This window comes from Mobula hypostoma, chromosome 14 (genome assembly GCF_963921235.1).
Source record: "Mobula hypostoma chromosome 14, sMobHyp1.1, whole genome shotgun sequence".
Taxonomy (NCBI): Eukaryota; Metazoa; Chordata; class Chondrichthyes; order Myliobatiformes; family Myliobatidae; genus Mobula; species Mobula hypostoma.
Genome location: NC_086110.1, coordinates 12,962,719 through 12,981,968, shown reverse-complemented (window position 1 = coordinate 12,981,968; position 19,250 = coordinate 12,962,719). Strand labels below are relative to the sequence as shown.

The following is a 19,250-nucleotide window of genomic DNA, read 5'->3' as shown; positions in this document are numbered from 1 at the left end:
TCTTTTGGCCGCATGAGCGTAACTGCTTTACTAGAGAAACAAGCAGGGTGCTATTTGACCGAAGGTATATGATTGAAATGGAGCAAAGCTGCAAAGGTAAATTGGAATGAAGAAATACCGTTATTATTTTTGTCCGCTTATTTTATTAGACATTTTTCAACTCCTAAGCGGATTTCCATCTCTGCCATCAAAATGCGCAGAGTGCAGAGTTAAATTTATGTCTCAATAAAGATTTGGATAATTCCTTTATTCAGCAAGAAGGCAAGATTTCCAACATAATCACGAAAGCACTAGGTAGGCCATGTAAAGATTAGAATTGTAAGAGTTCTTATTTTCCTCCCAGCCGAGACAGGGTTTAAATCTGAACCACATTATTCTGCCTTGCGGTGGCGTCATCCTGCGTCATGTTTGCATGATTAATACATTTCCTCACGAAGTCCTTTTCCTCCAGCAAATTCTTTAAAATACCACTTGCATTGCAAGAATTGGTCGATTTGGTTTCTGTAAGATGGCGGAGAAGTTTACGGTTTCGTACATGGCACTTCTGGCTATTACTTGGCTAAGTATGCTGATTTATACACGCCGTTTCCGAATTGAATATTCTATTTATTAATATTTAACTCTGGGTGCCTGCAGCATACTCAGTTATATTTTTTCATCTATTCGGCCGTCTTTCGCTCTTAGTTGCCCAGTGACTTATGTCATTGGTTTTTGTTAATTCACTGTGTTTAACTGTTGTTAATACCCTTGCTTACTTTTCCGGCAGTCGTCAAAGTAACGGCGAAGGAAGTATCTCAATTCCCTCGGGACCTGAACGTCCCGGTTGGTGCGAATGTTACGATGTTCTGCAAATTACCACTAACACACGATACCGTTGACGTTCGTTGGTGGAGGAAAGGCGAGAAGGGGTTTTTAGAAAGGGACAGCAGAAGACAATTCACTGTAGAAAAGAGAAGAGGAACGCTTGTACTCTGGAATGTCACCTTCAGCGACTCTGGACTATATTACTGTGGCGGAAGGTTTCAGGAGCAATTTTTCGAGAGTAGCTGTGGCACCAGCCTCACTGTGTTCGGTGAGTGTGGCTGTTTGGAGATTTTCGGCTCTGTGCATTTTACATCCAACTTAGTGATGAGGATAAAACGAAATGTTTCTGGTTGATTAAACAAACGGCGAGAATACATTTTTTTCCCGCGGAAAATATACCCAGTTCAGGGATTCTCAATTCAGAATTATAAAGAACAGAAGAATTAATCACATTTCATGTAGCAACTATTAGGCGCATAATGGAGTTGATTATGTTTATCATATCGTACTTCCTCGGCTCTTTCCCACTGCTGTTCGTCGAGCCCTGCTCATCAGCTATCTCCCAAATAAACCGAATTTCCAAGGTTAGTGATATCTTAGGACTTCACCCTCACTATCGCGAAGGTACTTTGAATATAACGAATTACTTTTCAAGTAAGGTTAGGATTTTGTTGCAAGCAAGAGGCTGAAATAATATTAATATTAATGTGAATGGCTGGAGTTGGATAACTCGATTCCGCATCACAGAGGACGCAAAATATTAATACTTAAATAGAGTAATCTCTATCAAAGGATCTGCCTGCAGCAGCACAATGCTCCATTTCCCCATCAACAAGTAGACAGAAATAATACCCAGCTCCAAATGAGTTAATTCCAACATCAAGTAACAATTTATCGCCTGCACTGCAAATTGTCATTCCAACTTTTGTCATGCAGGGTTAGCAAAATCTATACTTCTTTCACCATACAAATTGTGAGAAATATAGACCTCTCAGGGTTAAGGTGAATTTTGATAGGGTTGGATAGTAAAGCGCAGGGAGTCGAGTGCAAACACCTCCGCTGGCAGCTCGTTCCACAATAGCATCACCATCAGAGTGAAGACATTTCCCATCAGGTTCGGCTTTAATACTTTTCCTTTCACTATGAAGCTATGAATTCCAGTTACATTCTCACCCAACCTCAGTGGATGATGCAGGCTGACATGTACCAGATCTACATCCCTCATAATTTTGTATACCTCTATCAAATGTTCGCTCGTGCTCTTATGAACCATTCAAACAATCCTTACCTGTTAAACCTTTCCTCATAATCCATGTCCTCAAATTCATGCCACATCTTGTAAGTTGTTCTGTACTCATTCAATCATATTGATAACTTTCCTGCAGATAATTAACCAGAACTGTGAACAATACTCCAAATTTGTTCTCACTAACGTCCAATGCAACTTCATCATAGCATTCCAACTTTTACACTCAATACTCTGATATATGAGGTCCAATATGACAAAGGTTATCTTTACGATACCACCGCCTTTTGCTCCAGTTTCAATGAATTATCAATCTATATTCCAAGATCATTTTTTACCGCACTCCACAATGCCAGTTTCGTTCACTGTGTATATCCGAGATGGTTTGTCTTCTCAAAGAACAACAGCTTACAGTTACCGTCATTAAATTTTATCTGCCATTTTCAACGCATTTTTATACCTGGTCCATAACCCGCTGCATTCTTTGGTCGCCATGCGGCACACCACCAGTCAAAGGCCTACGTTCAAAGAACAACCATCTATTACCAGACTCTGGCTTCTCCCGCGAAGCCAAAGTTAGATTCCATTTCCTCCTTCATCCTGAATGCCAAGCGAACGTATTTGATCAGCCCACCGTCCCCATGCAGAACTTTTCCAAAGCTCTTGCTAAAATCCATATTGACCATATCCACTGTTATCCTTCATCAAGATCTATGGGAACCCGCTCGAAAAGTTCATTAAGATGGTTAGACAGAGCCTACATTGCACAAAATAACGTTGCTTATTCCCAAACAAGCCCAGTCTATCTCAATATTTATCTATCCTATTCTTTCGAATATCTTCCAATAAATTACCCACTTCACTGTAATATCAACTGGTCTATATTATCCCGGTTTATTCCGAGAGTCTATCTTGAACAACGGCAAAACTAGAGACATAATTGGAGTGCAAGTTCTTGGGAAACTGAAAGTTCTGGTTAGGTAATTCACCTGGACCAGATGATGTACATACCATGATTCTGATAAAAGTTGTTGATAGATTCTGGAGGCATTAGTAAAGGTCTTTCAAGAATTACTAGAGTCTGGAATGGTTCTGGAAGACTGGAAAATTACAAATGTCACTCCACTCTTCAAGAAAGCAGAGAAACAGAAAAGGGAAACTGTAGGCCAGTCAGTCTGACCTCACTGGTTGACAAGATGTTGGAGTTCATCATTAAGGATCAGGTGTTAGGTTACTTGGAGACACATAATAAAACACGCCATTGTCAGCATGATATCCTCAAAGGAAACTCTCGCCAGACAAATTTGATTGAATTATTTGAAGGAATGAAAAGCAGGATAGATAAAGATAAGCAGAATCGGTTGTTGCGTACTTGGATTTTCAGAAGGCCTTTGACAAGGTACCACACACAAGGCTGTTAAACAAACTACGAGCCCAAAGTGTAACAAGGAAGATTTTAGGGTGGATAAAGCAGTGGCTGGTTGGAAAGTGACAAAGAATTGGAATAAAGGGAGCATTTTCTGGTTGGCTGCCCGTGACTAACGGTGTTCGACAGGGGTCTGTGAAGTGACCGATTCGTTTAAGGTTATATGTCAATGATATGGATGGTGGAATTGATGGCTTTGTTGCAAAGTTTGCAGACGATATGAAGAGAGGTGGACGGGCAGGTAGTTTTAGGAAATATAGAGAGGCTACAGAAAGACTGACACAGATTAGGAGGACAGGCAAAGAAACGGCAGATGGAATACAGTGTCGAGAAGTGTGTGGGCATGCAGTTTGGTGGAGGGTGTGAAAGTTTTGAATATTTTCCAACTGGAGAGAAAACACAAAAAAACATTCAGGTGGTAAGGGACTTGGGAGTCCGTGTGCTGTATTCCATACAGGTTAATTTGCAGGTTGCGTCTGTGGTCAGGAAGGCAAATCCGATTATCGCATTCATTTCAAGAGGACTAGAATATAAAAGCAAGGATGTAATATTCAGGCTTTATAAAGCACTGGTGAGGCGTCATGCCGTATTTTGCATCAGAGTGTGAGTGTGTATGGTTGAGCAACAATAAACAGAACGTGAAATTGGAAGAATTTATTAAATACTGGTTAATACTGGCGGGTAACTGATTTGATAGTTCAGCGTCATCCTAGTTGGAGAGGAGATAAGTGAAATTACCTGTACTCAAATGGATCGAAAATACTCAATATAACTCTGTTTTGACTCAAGCTCCTCCAACTCTACTGGAAATTGTTCCTGTTGGAGGGTTTTCGTCTCCTCGAAAGCTCCTTTGTAAAACGGCTGCCTTCTACCCGGAGAAATTAAAAATCGTTTGGCAAAGAAATAACAAGCAAATTCACACTGGAATAGAAAATGTGTCAAACCGGAGCGTGGACGGCTTGTATGAGGTACTTAGTTTATTGGAAATTACGCAGTCTACTTGGGGAAAAGATATTTACACCTGCCTGGTGTCGCATGGCTCCCTCACGTTGTCTGCCAGTTTCAGCTACATCGAAGGTAAGATGGTGTTTTGATGAAGTCATGATGTTGGATCTCGGCCTTAAACGTCGACATTTTAGATCTGTCTGATCGGCTGAGTTCTTCCAGGATTTTATGTGTTATTCTGAATTTCAGCATGTTCAGAATCTTTTGTGCTCAATGTAAGATGAAAGCGCTTACAAGTCATTGTGGTGGGGTCAATGTGACCTTGTTAAGAACAGTAACTGAACAGCTACCCAAACACGGAAGACTGACTAACTTTAAAGCTTAGTAATTGATAGTGAGTATTGAACGTGAAAGGTGTTCAAAAACTTGTGTTATTCCGTTAGTTTAAATCGTGTAGGACGAATTAAGAAATTCAATTTGTGCAGTATTTGTAAGTATCTGAACATTTGCCAAAATTGTGGAAAGCAAAACGTAAGCTCTATATCTCATCGAAATATAACAAAGGTGGGCATTTGCATTTCCTGTCTTATGACATATTTTCCGATACTGTGCAGTGAGATTTGAAAGGAGCCTATTAGATATTTTGCATTATTGATTCTCATGTGCGCATTTTTTTAAATGTATAAGTACTTCACAGTTTCTTGTTTTCCCCCAGTTGATCCACAAGGCGCTGATACTAAATTCATTCTGGCATGTGCACTGGGCGGATCGGCAATTTTAGCTCTGATAATAGTTTTGGTGAATGTCAAGTTAAAGAGATTGCACGGTAAGAACCCTGATCACTGAGATATATTACCTCTATTCGTGCAAAATAGATGCGCTAAAGATATTTAACTTCAAAAAGAATAAATGTCATTACGGCATGATTATACAGGGATTGACATGGTCGAACCTGATTACATTGATAATCATCAGGCACAACACAAGCTGGATTTAAAATACAATAATATCACCAGTCCGCTCGCTGTATTTACAGGCTGTATCTTGTTCATAAATGCCGTTATATCCCTTTGGAATAATGTAAATGTCGTTTTGGATACAATGGCAGGTCTATACTTGGAAGCGTAAGACGTTTGGCGTAGGTCTATGCTTACTGTCACTGTTTAAAGAACATTGACGAACTCATGCATGTCTCATTGATTTTAATTTCCATTTTAACGACAGAATTTAGATGTTGTACAGTCACTCATATACTATTATCACTTTACGACTTCTTTAAATGTCGTAGACTCTTGAGCATAGTGCCATGATGTTGATGCACTGTATTAAGACAACTAATACCACAAAATGCTTTCTGAAAGATCCGCACCTTCAGCAGTTCCTCTTACGCCATGAATTCTATTTGTATCAAACGAATAATGCCCAACTTTTACAATGTAAATAATTTCTTTTATTTTTCTTAAGGGATTAACACAAGTTCTTTGGACAGATGTCAGAGTGAAGAGCTGGTAAGTGAAGTGGCTTGACTTCTTTGAGATCGGCGTATAGGTATAGCAGAGATCTAGAAAACCATAGAAACCATAGAAAAACTACAGCACAGAAACAGGCCTTTGGCCCTTCTTGGCTCCGCCGAATTATTTTCTGCCTAGTCCCACTGACCTGCACACGGACCACATCCCTCAATACACCTCCCACCCATGTATCTGTCCAATTTATTCTTAAATGTTCAAAAAGAACCCACATTTACCACCTCGTCTGGCAGCACATTCCACACTCCCACCACTCTGAGTGTGAAGAAGCCTCTTTTAAACTTTTCCCCCTTCAACCTTAAACCATGTCCTCTGTTTTTTTTCTCCCCTTGCCTCAGTGGAAAAAGCCTGCTTACATTCACTCTATCTATACCCATCATAATTTTATTTACATCTATCAAATCTCCCCTCGTTCTTCTACGCTCCAGGGAATAAAGTCCTAACCTATTCAACCTTTCTCTGTAACTCAGTTTCTCAAGTCCCTGCAACATCCTTGTAAACCTTCTCTGAGCTCTTTCAACCTTATTAATATTCTTCATGTAATTTGGTAACCAAACCTGAACACAATACTCCAAATTCGGCCTCACCAGTGCCTTATACAACCACATCATAACATTCCAGCTCTTATACTCAATACTTTGATTAATAAAGTCCAATGTACCAATAGCTCTCTTTACGACCCTATCTACCTGTGACGCCACTTTTAGGGAATTTTATATCTGTATTCCCAGATCCCTCTGTTCTACTGCACTCCTCAGTGCCTTACCATTTACCCTGTATGTTCTACCTTGGTTTGTCCTCCCGAAGTGCAATACCTGACACTTGTCTATATTAAACCCTATCTGCCATTTTTCAGCCCATTTTTCCAGCTGGTCCAAGTCCTTCTGCGGGCTCCGAAAACCTTCCTCACTGTCCAGTACACCTCCAATCTTTGTATATTCAGGAAATTCGTTGATCCAATTTACCCCATTATCATCCAGATCATTGATATAGATGACAAATAACAATGGACCCAGCACTGTTCCCTGTGGCACACCACTAGTCACAGGTCTCCATTCTGAGAAGCAGTGCTCTACTACCACTCTTTGGCTTCTTCCATTGAGCCAATGTCTAATCCAATTTACCACCTCTCCATGTATACCTAGCGACTGAATTTTCCGAACTAACCTCCCATGCAAAGGCTTTACTTAAGTCCATGCAGACAACATCCACTGCCTTCCCTTCATCCACTTTCCTGGTAAACTCCTAGAAAAACTCCAATAGATTGGTCAAACATGACCTACCACGCACAAAGCCATGTTGACTCTCCCTAAGTAGTCCCTGTCTATCCAAATGCTTGTAGATTCTGTCTCTTAGTACTCCCTTCAATAACTTACCCACTACCGACGTCAAAATTACCGGCCTAACGTCAAACGTACCTTAAATATTTCAAATTTATGATTATGAAGACAAGTAGTCCTCTTTTATTGTCATTTAGTAATGCATGCATTAAGAAATGATACATTATTTCCTCCGGTGTGATATCACAAAACACAGGACAAACCAAGACTGAAAAAACTGACAAAATAACATAATTATAGCATATAGTTATAAACAGTGCAACAATACCATAACGTGATGAAGAAGTCCGTGAGCACTGTAAAGTTCAAACTTTCTCAAATGTCCCACATCTCACGCAGACGGGAGACGGAAGAAAAACTCTCCCTGCCATGCCGACCGCAATCCGACTCTGAGCAATCCGAAAACTTCGAGCTCTGATCAGCTCTACGATAACGAGTACTGAGTGCCATATCTGTCCGAACGATTCGACCTCTTTCTCGGTCGCCAAAAGCAGGCAAGGCCGGGGATTTTGAGGCTTACCCACGACCTCACAGTAACGACAGCAGCGAATGTTCCTCTGTGCTTTCACGTCCATTCTCCATGAAATCAGAATTGTCCACGACCCCTTTTTAGCAGATACGATATCATTTTTCACTGGAGAGCTGCGTACGCACGGCGCGCCTCCATCTTGTCCTCCCGCCTAAGATTTATTTTGTTCTAAGATTTGGAACGCAGTAGGGAACAATAAAACTACCTGACAACTCTTTATTTTGCAGTTTTATCCAAGATAGATTTGAATAGTCCTATTGAATCTGAATCTATAGTCTTTCAGGATTCCACATCAGTTCATTACCGGTTGCATTAAGATGAACAGTAATATATACTAATGGAAGTTATGCTGATAATCACGCTTCGTTTGATGAATAATTAAATACAAGTCTCAGACTGAGATGTTTTAGATGTCAAATGTCGGCTTACGAGAATCGCTGTGTCGTGCACAATGGAAAAATACAGTACTCGCATTTCGCAATATATGTTACATCTGATTTGAACGCACAGCAAGCAAAATTGAAAATGCAACGAAATCTTGCTTTGGAAAGTCATAGGGAGTTTTTAACACCGATTCCCAACAAAGATCCACAGAACAGTGCATGACCTGCAATGGAATCGAATATGCTTCCAATAAACCGTGTAGTATCTGGTGCACAATGATGCCCACATGTTAAGGAAATTTCACCAGGCGCCTTCTACTCCACGAGGCTACTTTTGAAAGAAATGCCTGCAGCATCTAAATGTATTGTCATCTCCCATTTTGGATTTAATCCAGAAATTTAAAATCTCCAACGACATCTTGGGAAAGAGAAAACGTTGTCCTTTCGGATTGAACACCTCTCCCCGGAAAGTAACGTAAACGTTAACTGTTTCTCTTTCCACTCGTGTTTCCTGATCTACTGTGTGTCTTATTTGTCTGTTTCACTTCACAGTTCCAGCAGTTCAATGTTATTAAATGTGTCCCACCTGGATCCTCCTAACAGCATATACTAAACCTTTATCGGTTATATACCCATCTGTCTACACGGGAAAAAACTTGTTGTGTTCATTAATTACCTTCCCAATTTTAGCGCATATTTTTACTTTTACGTTACGATATTCGCTGCAGCAACATTTCACCAAAACAAGGTTGTCATATACCACTGGTTTCATTATAGTAGAACTCTGTTGAAACTTCTATCAGCATTTGCAGCACTTCCCGAAATGAAGGACCGCTTCTGAGAGTAATATCTAAGCTGAAGCTGCAACGTTTAAGATTTTTTTTTACCGTCGTTTTATTGCTCTGGAATGCTGTGTCATTATTTCAGCCAAAACAAATGCTTTTTAAACCATTTACTGTAACGGGCATGTCCAACTGCTCTACTTATTTCGATTGTAATTTAATTGATACACCAGCAACACCACTCAGCTCAACAGCTGGCAAGATGCCCCTCCCGTATTCGCTACTTCAGTTAAGCCAGGCGGGAACCGTACATCAGGTCTTGTCATTTTTTCCAATGTCCTTAACCTAGGTAATGCGAGTTTGAAGGGTCACAGGTTCTAAATGCACTGTGGGGACGAAATCGCGTCATCCCAATGAATATAATAATTTGACGGGGTGCTAAGAGAAACGCATCGGATAAAGCCCGTCCACAAAACTTGGAAGCGCGTAAGGGATATGACAGAAGAGATGAAAACAAAAGAGATGGCCAGACCTGAGAAACCCATACGATTGATAGGATGGTTTTAAGTGGTTGTTTGGAAATCTAAAGTAAACGTAGTGACTCCCAGCCTGAAATGGGTTTGGTATCCCACCTCCGGTATGATATACGGGCAATATCATAATACGCGGACAAAATGTTATCCCGAACATTTATAAAATCCTTTTCTATTATTAGATATTCCAAACCAAACAGTTCATGATCACTGACCTTGTATCAGTTATCAGTATTCAGTGTGTTTTTCCAACAGGCTGACCAAGCTGCGGTTGATCACACCACTCCCCATGTTTCACTAAATATGAGGGAGAGTAAAGGATTTCGCAAAGATCGACAACAAGAAGAATGCATTATCTATTCTCAGGTAAAGCAGAGAGATTGCCATGAATAACATCTGGATTTGCTTTAAAGATATACAGTGGCATGCACGTGTTTGGGCACTACTGTACAAAATTTCTGTTACTGTGATCGAGTAAAAGATGACCTGATTTCCAAAAGGCATAAAGTTAAAGGTCCACACATTTCTTTAATATTTTAAGCAGGATTACTTTTTTTATTTCCTTCTTTTACAGTTTTAAAATAACAAAAAAAGGAAAAGGGCCCGAAGCAAAATTTTGGGCACACTGCATGGTCAGTACATAGTAACACCCCCTTTGGCAAGTATCACAGCTTGTAAATGCTTTCTGTAGCCAGCTAAGAGCCTTTCAATTCTTGTTTGAGGGATCTTCGCCCATATTTCCTTGCAAAAGGCTTCTGGTTCTGTGAGATTTCTGGGCCGTCTTGCATGCACTGCTCTTTTCAGGTCTATCCACTGATTTTCGATGATATTCAGGTCGGGGGACTGTGAGGGCCATGGCAAAACCGTCAGCTTGCGCCTCTTAAGGTAGTCCATTGTGGATTTTGAGGTGTGTTCAGCATCATCATCCATCCTCTTGTCATCTTCAGCTTTTTTACAGACGGTGTGATGTTTGCTTCCAGAATTTGCTGGTATTTAATTGAATTCATTCTTCCCTCTACCAGTGAATTGCTCCTCGTGCCACTGGCTGCAACACAAGCCCAAAGCATAATGATCGATCCACCCCCATGCTTAACAGTTGGAGAGGTGTTTTTATTTCATGAAATTCTGCAGACTTTCTTCTCCAACATTCCTTTGTACATTGCGGCCAAAAAGTTCTATTTTAACTTCATTAATCCACGGGACTTGTTTCCAAAATGCATCAGGCTTGTTTAGATGTTCCTCTGCAAATTTCTGACGCTGAATTTTGTGATGAGGATGCAGGAAAGGTTTTCTTCTGATGATTCTTCCATGAAGGTCATATTTGTGCAGGTGTCGCTGCACGGTAGAACAGTGCACCGCCACTCCAGAGTCTGCTCATTCTTCCTGAAGGTCTTTTGCAGTCAAATGGGGTTTTGATTTGCCTTTCTCGCAATCCTACAAGCAGTTCTCTCGGAAAGTTTTCTTGGTCTTCCAGGCCTCAACTTGACCTCCACCGTTCCTGTTAACTGCCATTTCTTAATTACATTACGAACTGAGGAAACGGCTACCTGAAGACGCTTTGCGATCTTCTTATGGCTTTCTCCTGCTTTGTGCGCATCATTTATTTTAATTTTCAGAGTGCTAGGCAGCCGCTTAGAGGAGCCCATGGCTTCTGATTGTTGGGACAAGGTTTGAACAATCAGGGTACTAATAAAGCTTTAAAATTTGCATTACCCTGTCTTTCCTAACGATAACTGTGAACGAGCCATAGCCCTTATGCTAATTAAGGTCTGAGACCTTGGTAAAAGTTATCTGAGAGCTCAAACCTCTTGGGGTGCGTAAACATTTGCATGATGCTCATTTCCTTTTCTTTCACGCTAAAATTGCACAATAAAACACACTAATCTTGCTTAAAATGTTGAAAAGAATGTTTCACCTTTAATTTTATGACTATTGGAGATCAGTTCCTCTTCTACTCACTTAACTATCCACAGTAACAGAAATTTTGGCCGGGGTACCTAAAATTTGCACGCCACTGTAACAGAGCCGTCCGGCTCAACTAGTTCGTGCCACCCAATTACACCCATCTGACTTATTAGCCGACTCACCCGTATGTCTTTGGAACGTGGGAGGTAACCCGAGCGCCCAGAAAAAGTCGTACGGTCATGGGAAAACATAGAAACACACCATTTCGTCGGTTACGGGAATTAAACCTGGATCACCGCTGCTGTAATAGTGTTAACCTAGCCGCTACGGTACCGAGCCACGCAAAACAGATATACAAGACCATAAAATATAGAAGCAGAAGTAGGCCATTCGGCCCATCGTGTCTGCTCCGTCATTCAATCATGGGCTGATCCAATTCTTCCAGTCATCTCCACATCCGCTGCCTTCTCCCCATACCCTTTAATGCCCTGGCTAATCAAGAATGTATCTATCGCTCTATCCCTGCCTTAAAAGCACCCAATGACTTGGCCTCCACAGTCGCTCATTGCAACAAATTCCACATATTTACTACCCTCTGACTAAAGTAATTCCTCCTCACCTCTTTCTAAATGGACATCCTTCAATCCTGAAGCTGTGCCCTCTTCTCATAGACTCCTCTAGCATGGAAATAAATTTGCCACATCTAATCCGTTCAAGCCTTTTAATATTCGGAATCTTTCTATGAGATCCCCACCACCCCCCCCCCGCCCCCCCACCGCCCCAATTCTCCTGAACTCCAAGGAATACAGCCCAAGAGCTGCCAGGCGTTCCTCATACGGTAACCCTTTCGTTCCTGGAATCATTCTCGTGAATCTTCTCTAAACCCTCTCCGATGTCAGCATATCCCTTCAAAAATAAGGAGCCCCAAAACTGCAAACAATACTCCTAGTGTGGTCTCACGAGTGTCTCATAGAGCCTCAACATCGCATCGCTGTTCTTATATTCTATACCTCGAGAAATGAATTCCAACGTTGCATTCGCCTTCTTCACAACCGACTTAACCTGGAGACCTTTCAGATATCCTTCATAAGGAATCACAATTCCCTTTGCATCTCGGCATTTTGAATTCTTTTCCCATCTAAATCATAGTCTGCACGTTTATTTCCTCCACCAATGTGCATGACCATACACTTTCCAACATTGTATTTTATTTGCCACTTCTTTGCCCTTTCCCTTTAACTATCTAAGTCTCTCTACAGGCTCTGTTTCCTCAGCACTTACCCGCCCCTCCACCTATTTTTGTATCATCGGCAAATTTAGCCAAAATCCATTAATCCCATCTTCCAATTTAATGACATGCATCATAAAAAGGAGGGGTCGCAACACCAACCCCTGTGCAACTCCGCTGGTAACGGGTAGACAGCCAGAATAGGATCCCTTTATTCCACTCTCTGTTTTCTGCCAATCAGCTATGTCCACCCATGTTAGTAACGCTTCTGTAATTCCATAGGCTCTTATCTTGCTAAGCAGCTTCATGTGCGGCACCTTGACAAAGGCCTTCTGAAAATCCAAGTGCACCACATCTACTGCATCTCCTTTGTCTACTCTGCTAGCAATTTCCTCGAAAAGTTGCGGTAGGTTAGACTGGCAGGATTTTCCTATCAGAAAGCCATGCTGCCTTTGGCCTAACTTGTCATGTACCTCCAGGTACTCCGTAATCTCATTCCTAACAATCGATTCCAACATATATATAAACGATATTCCAAAGGTGATTAATTTTACAGACCTGATATGACCTTTGTCATTGTACCATTTACGACTAAATACCCTCGAAATATCATCACTTTTTTCTTCCATCTGGATGGACTCCAACCTGAAGGCATGAACATTGATCTCTCTAATTTTTAATGCTTATTTCATCGTTCCCTTTCTATTTTTTTCTCCATTCCCAATTCTGGCTCCCTTTCACCTCATTTCTTCTCCTCATCTGCCCTTCACCTCCACTGGTACCCTTCCCTCTTCCATTTCTTCCGGGGTCCACTGTCTCCTTCTATCAGATTCCTTCTTGCACCCTTTTCCTTTTCCGCTCATCACCTCCCAGCTTCTAAGTCATTCCATCCCCATCATCAACACACGTTCTTTCCCACCTGGTTTCTCATATCACTAGTCATCTTGTATTCATTCCCCACCTTCCTATTCTAGCTTCTGACCCCCTTCTTTCTGTGTCCTGCTAAAGCGTTTCGGACAGAAACGTCAGCAGTTTATTTACCTTCATGCATGTTGCCTTACCGAATGAATTACATAACATTTCTTTTGCATTCCTCAAGATTTCCAGCATCTGCAGAATCCATTGAGATTATCTTTTTTACCCTCGCTTTTATGAATTTAATTTCATATGTAATGTGGAAACACTAAAAAGCATGAAGCTAGGAATAGCCATCCTATCCAATGCTCATTATCAGCTCCACAATGAACTCGAATATCTGATAATAACCGAGAAACACTGAACCAACCGAACATTGGTGTCATTGATGGAAATACCGAACTGTGACAAAACAGTAACCATACGGCATGAATGAACAAATTGCCAGCGTTCATTCTATCAGTTGTGCGGTCTCCACTGATGACAGTGTCTGTGTGTATTTGGAATTCTGTTGGCAGGTGTGACTGAGGAAACACCATAAGATCTGTAGACTAAAGATTTGCGGTAATCAGACAAATATAACACAACAATGCTCTTGTATATTGAGTTAGGGAAATATTTTGTACTGTACCTGCTGCTGCAAGGAGTTATCTACTCTCCCAACTCGATATTGTTGAAGTTCATTTTCAGTAAGGAAAGAAACGCTCATTGTTCAGTGGGACAGCACAGGCTCCTGGAGTTGAAATGCCAACTAAATCAAAAAGGAACATTTTGAAACAATGTTGACATAACGTTTGTGTAAAACGGCTGAAATCTAAAATTGATAACATATGAGTGCATTACTAATTTATTTTACAATTCTTGATTCAATTTGTTCAACTCAATTGATTCTGTATTAACCCCTGATTTTGAAATATTTTCGCAGACAACAGGAAATGGAGCTGACAAACTGACCTACGCTGCTCTGCAGTTTCCCGATTCTAAGAACACGCCAGCATCCAAACATCAAAACAAACATGCATTGTACGCCGATGTCAATACATCAAAGAAACTGTGAAGCTGAGAATCCAACTGCAGCTTAGAGCTATAGACCATCAATGAGTGCAGACCCGAGGCATTTATTCGTTTCATTTCTTGCCTCCAGACAAAGATTGTTAATCGATCACATGGATAAGTTAGGAAGATAAGGGATCAATTTCGTCTTCGATTTGTTGGAAGCGATTATCACTGGAAAGAATAAAAGTAAAAAAATTAAGAATAAGATTAGGAATAAGCCGTTCCGCCTGTCTCTCCTACCCGGTCAGAATCTCCATTGAACATTCCCCGATCATTCCAGGAAATAAAACTACTTGGCCTAAAGTACCGCCCCACCCTCTACAGTCCTCAGATATGAAAAAAAAAATGAGAGATTCGTCACCACCAGCGAGAGTACTTTGTTTTCAAGGTAAATACCGTCAACTGCAGAGTTATTCTTGCTCACTTATGTCAACGTTCAACCGAGGGAAATATAGATTAGAAGATGTGAAAAAAATCGGAACATGTTCTCACGATAACACCTCTGTGTTTGAATATTGATCAGTAAATGTCATATGATAAAAAAAATCAGTATTCTTCTGTTTCGTATACATTCATGGATTGTTGCTCAAAATTAGCTGTAAAATGCAACTGCACTACCACATGATAGTAACAGAAATCCCAGGGCACCCAAAAGGCGAGAGAAATGCACCACCACCTGTGTACCTGTCCTAGCCCGCAAACAAGGAGATACGCACCTGGTCACATTAAAGGAAATCAGGTTTAGTCTAATCATAACATCTGACTGAAAATTGTAGACGTTGGAAAGTAGATTTACAGGAATCACGTGTCTAGATGTGTACCCTCGAAGAATATGGTGCTTTGGACAGAGCTCCACGGCGATTAATAACTTCCCAATTGCCTGATGGAGCGAAATAAGTCTGCAATATGCCCAGCATTTATTTGGGCAATGGTCAGTAAATTGACGCATTAATTCCGGTTCAGGTAGATGTACATGTGACACAACAGGGTGAGTATCCTGTTATAGTAATACTTTATTGTTGCTCATCAGGTCAACGTGGTTGGGGGATAAGGTGAGGGACTAAGGAAGGTGGGGAGTAGGTACAGGGAACATAGGCAGTGAAATAAATCCTCTGTCTGATAATGCAAACAACAACCTATTCTCGGAAAGAGTTTCGGTAATGCAGAGAAATTGGCAAAAATAATAAGAACGTACACGCCTGGAAAAAAGAGTGGGCCGCTCAGACCTGTTCTGCTGGATATGCTGGCTGGGATAGATTTCCCTTCACATCTCAAATCTCGTCGATTTCTCCACTTTTTAATATTGTTCTGTATTTACTTTCAATTAAAAATGCACAGTTATATCTTGTTCGTAGTTGACAGGAACTTTGTACTCTTATCTTTCTTATTCATTTCTTCATCTACTCATAAAAAAACACAAATAGCCGTTTGTTATTACTCTGAAGGGCAGTCACAAGAGTCGACTAATTCCTCAAGCAACTGCGAGGCGCTGGTGATATTTTCCAAAGTGCTTTTAAGGACATATTCAGTTTCAGCTCAGCTCAACGTCATTTCAAATATATCATTATTTGCTCGCACTGGAGAATGCCCTGCGCAAAAGAAAAGCCCTCTCTAATCCTGTGCACTATATTTATCAGAAAAAAATATTTCAGTACAGTCGAATGAAGATAGAAAATAAATACAATAATAATATAAATGATAACGGTTTCAGGGATTTTAAATATCTGTAAATTTGTAAATTCCTCTGAATCATCCCAATCAAGTGCGTTCTGTCACGACCTGGAGAGGGCGCCATCTCTAATTGCTACGCTGTTACGACGACACCTCCACACCGACCCCCACCCCGCAGTTCTATTGCTTTGAGTTGTTATAATCTATTTAGAAACACTCCTCCACTAACAAACAATCCAATAACTGATAAGCTGTAGTTTTGTCGATAAACAATATCTCGTTCTCTAAACACCAGACGTAAATTTGAACCTTAGCTTCTCACTTTGGTTAATTTCTGGATTAGAGGACGAAATCTCGGTTAAAAATGCTTCGGCAAATCACTGAGGATGAATTACGCTCAAAATGCGTTTCACTAAACATCTCAAATAAAGGTCGCTTGGCACTGCCGACTGAGCAGCATTACTCGCATGGTATCGTTTTCTTGGATGATAGCGATATCTCCCATTAACTGTCCAATATATATCCTTTAATCAAGCTTCATAAAACATGTTTAACTCGACCCGTTATTACATGTTTTTACAGGATTCCGCAATGAGCAAATTGGATCAAATTTTTCTCGCTCCACATGCAAACACTCCACCACTCCATCCAACGAGCTTGGTTCCATCTATCACCGGTCGTACACTTCCTTTTCACATTTATATAGAGCGCATTTTCCCTCTACACTCCCAATCCCGAGCCTCCAGATCAAAACATTAAACACCCGCATGCCTTAACCCGCACTGCCTGGCGCACCGAATTAGCCGAGTAGTTTCCTTTTATTTCAATTATTATTTCACATTTTCAAGGATTCTTGTAAATATTCCGAGGAACAGCGGAATTGATTAGTAATTCCATGCAAACACAGTATCTTTTACTCTAAAGCTTTACGTGCATATGTTTAAATAACATGTTAAGATCGTGTTATTTTAAAATAATAGTGCTCATTCTGTCATAAGGAGGGCGCTGGTCCCGGACCCAAATGCAAGGCACAGACAATGAAGTACTAGAAACAGGACTAGAACTAGAGTTAGGGACGTGACAGGATGTAGACTAGGAGCTGGGACAAGAACACAATCTTGGGTTGGGACTTTGGCTAGGAAAGGAAAGAGAACACAAAGCTGTGGCTTGGACTAGACGAGGTACTTGGACGTGGCTTGGAGTAGACGAGGTACTTGGACGTTGCTTGGACTAGACAAGGTGCTTGGACCAGGCTTGGACTAGACAAGGTACATGGACGTGGCTGGGACTAGACAAGGTGCTTGGACGTGGCCTGAACTAGACGAGGTACTTGGACGTGGCTTGGACTAGACGCAGTACTCCTGGGCTGGGAGAGGCGTTAGGACAGGACGGGACCCCAAAGCCTTGACTTGGTCTTGGGAGACGGGAACGTAGAACTCAGAGCCTTGCTCTTGGGAGACAGGAATGCAGAATACAGAGCCTAGGTCTTGAGAGACAGGAGCACGGACCACAGTGCCGGGACACCTCCTTGGGAACAGGACTTGGGGCCGGGGCTCTACACAGAGCCAGGACCCCTCCTAGGGAGCAGGACGTATAGCCGGGACTAGTACACAGAACAGAGTGAGACAGCTCCCAAAATAAGATAGCAGCAAACGGCCCGACTTACCTAGCAAACTCGTGGACACTGAGACGGTACCGAACACAAAGTAGTGGCAAACGGCCAGACCTACAGAGCGAAGTCGTGGACACAGAGACAGTTCCAAACAACGATAGACAGTTTCTTATCTAGACAGAGCAACGCTCCGGTCTTGCTCCGGCGGTAGAACCTGACAGCGATACAGGCGAGGAAGCAGGCGAGGTTCCAGGCAAGTCTTCAGGACAAGGCTTCAGGCATAGTTTGCAGGAAAGGCTTCAGGCAGAAGTTGAACGGAAGGGTAGGGAACAGACCAGCAACTGAAGCTGAACCCAGGAGCTGTTTATGTATCCAGCCCAAGATGAGAATCATATGCCTCAATTAAGGTACACGCTGGACAAGGGAAAACGGGGAAACCTAGAATAAGGGATCGATGGACTGGACAGTGAACTGGAATGCGGATTTCACGGACCGGACCATGACACATTATTGCATAAAAACAAGAATTTCAGTTAAATATCCAAATTGCTCATTAATCTACTTTACTTGTGCTTTGATTGTTATGCTATGTCTCTTGTTACCGTCCATTTTTTCAGTTGTGCATTCTAACCAGGATATCCATCGAGTTTTTATTTCAGGCTTTATTGCACATGGGTTATGGACTTGCCATTCATGTCTTTTCCCACTAGCACAGCCTTGTGGTCTGCATATCATGTATGTTTGTGTAGTGCTGAAGGTGTGTCTTTCATTGCGTTGTTCTCATTGAAAGCACTAATCAAGTAATATTTTTGTTCTGACAGAATAATGTATTTGCAGTTTATATGTGGGTGACCGTCAGGAAGGGGAAGGATCTAAGCAGCCAGCATAGAGTACCCTGTGGCCATTCCCCTCAACAGCAGGTATACCACTTTGAATACTGTTCGAGACAATGAGCTATCAGGAGAAAGTCACGGCGTCAGGTCTTTGGCACTAAGCCTCACCCTGCGACTAGAAAAGGAAGTTTGCCGGGGTGAGGAAAGAAGAGGCGAGCTGTGGATATAGGGGATTCTTTAGGAGAACAGAAAGGAGGTTCCATGAATGAGAACAACATTTTCCGATGATGTTGCCTCCCAGGTGCTAGGGTCCAGGTTCAGGTACAGGTCTGCTCCGCCATTCAATCAGAAAGAAATGACAGGAATACATACAAAAATTGTACAGGGACGATCCCAACGGTGAAGACATCTGCAATCACTCCCTCATCGATCTAGAGCCAGACATTCTGGCAACTGAAGTCGAATGGGTGATTAAAAAAACGCATTGCCAATAATAAGGCTGCAGGATGTGAC

At 41.6% G+C, this 19,250-nt stretch overlaps 1 protein-coding gene across 1 annotated transcript; it reads left to right on the top strand.

The window, feature by feature from the left end:
• The first annotated feature begins 508 nt into the window (after window positions 1-508).
• Window positions 509-15,133, top strand: LOC134356442 (natural cytotoxicity triggering receptor 3 ligand 1-like). The gene is made up of 7 exons (XM_063067391.1): window positions 509-563; window positions 767-1,072; window positions 4,266-4,553; window positions 5,149-5,247; window positions 5,886-5,929; window positions 9,773-9,883; window positions 14,491-15,133. The coding sequence occupies exons 1-7, from the start codon at window positions 509-511 to the stop codon at window positions 14,620-14,622; spliced, it is 1,035 nt and encodes a 344-aa protein (XP_062923461.1). The 3' UTR covers window positions 14,623-15,133.
• Window positions 15,134-19,250: the final 4,117 nt, after the last annotated feature.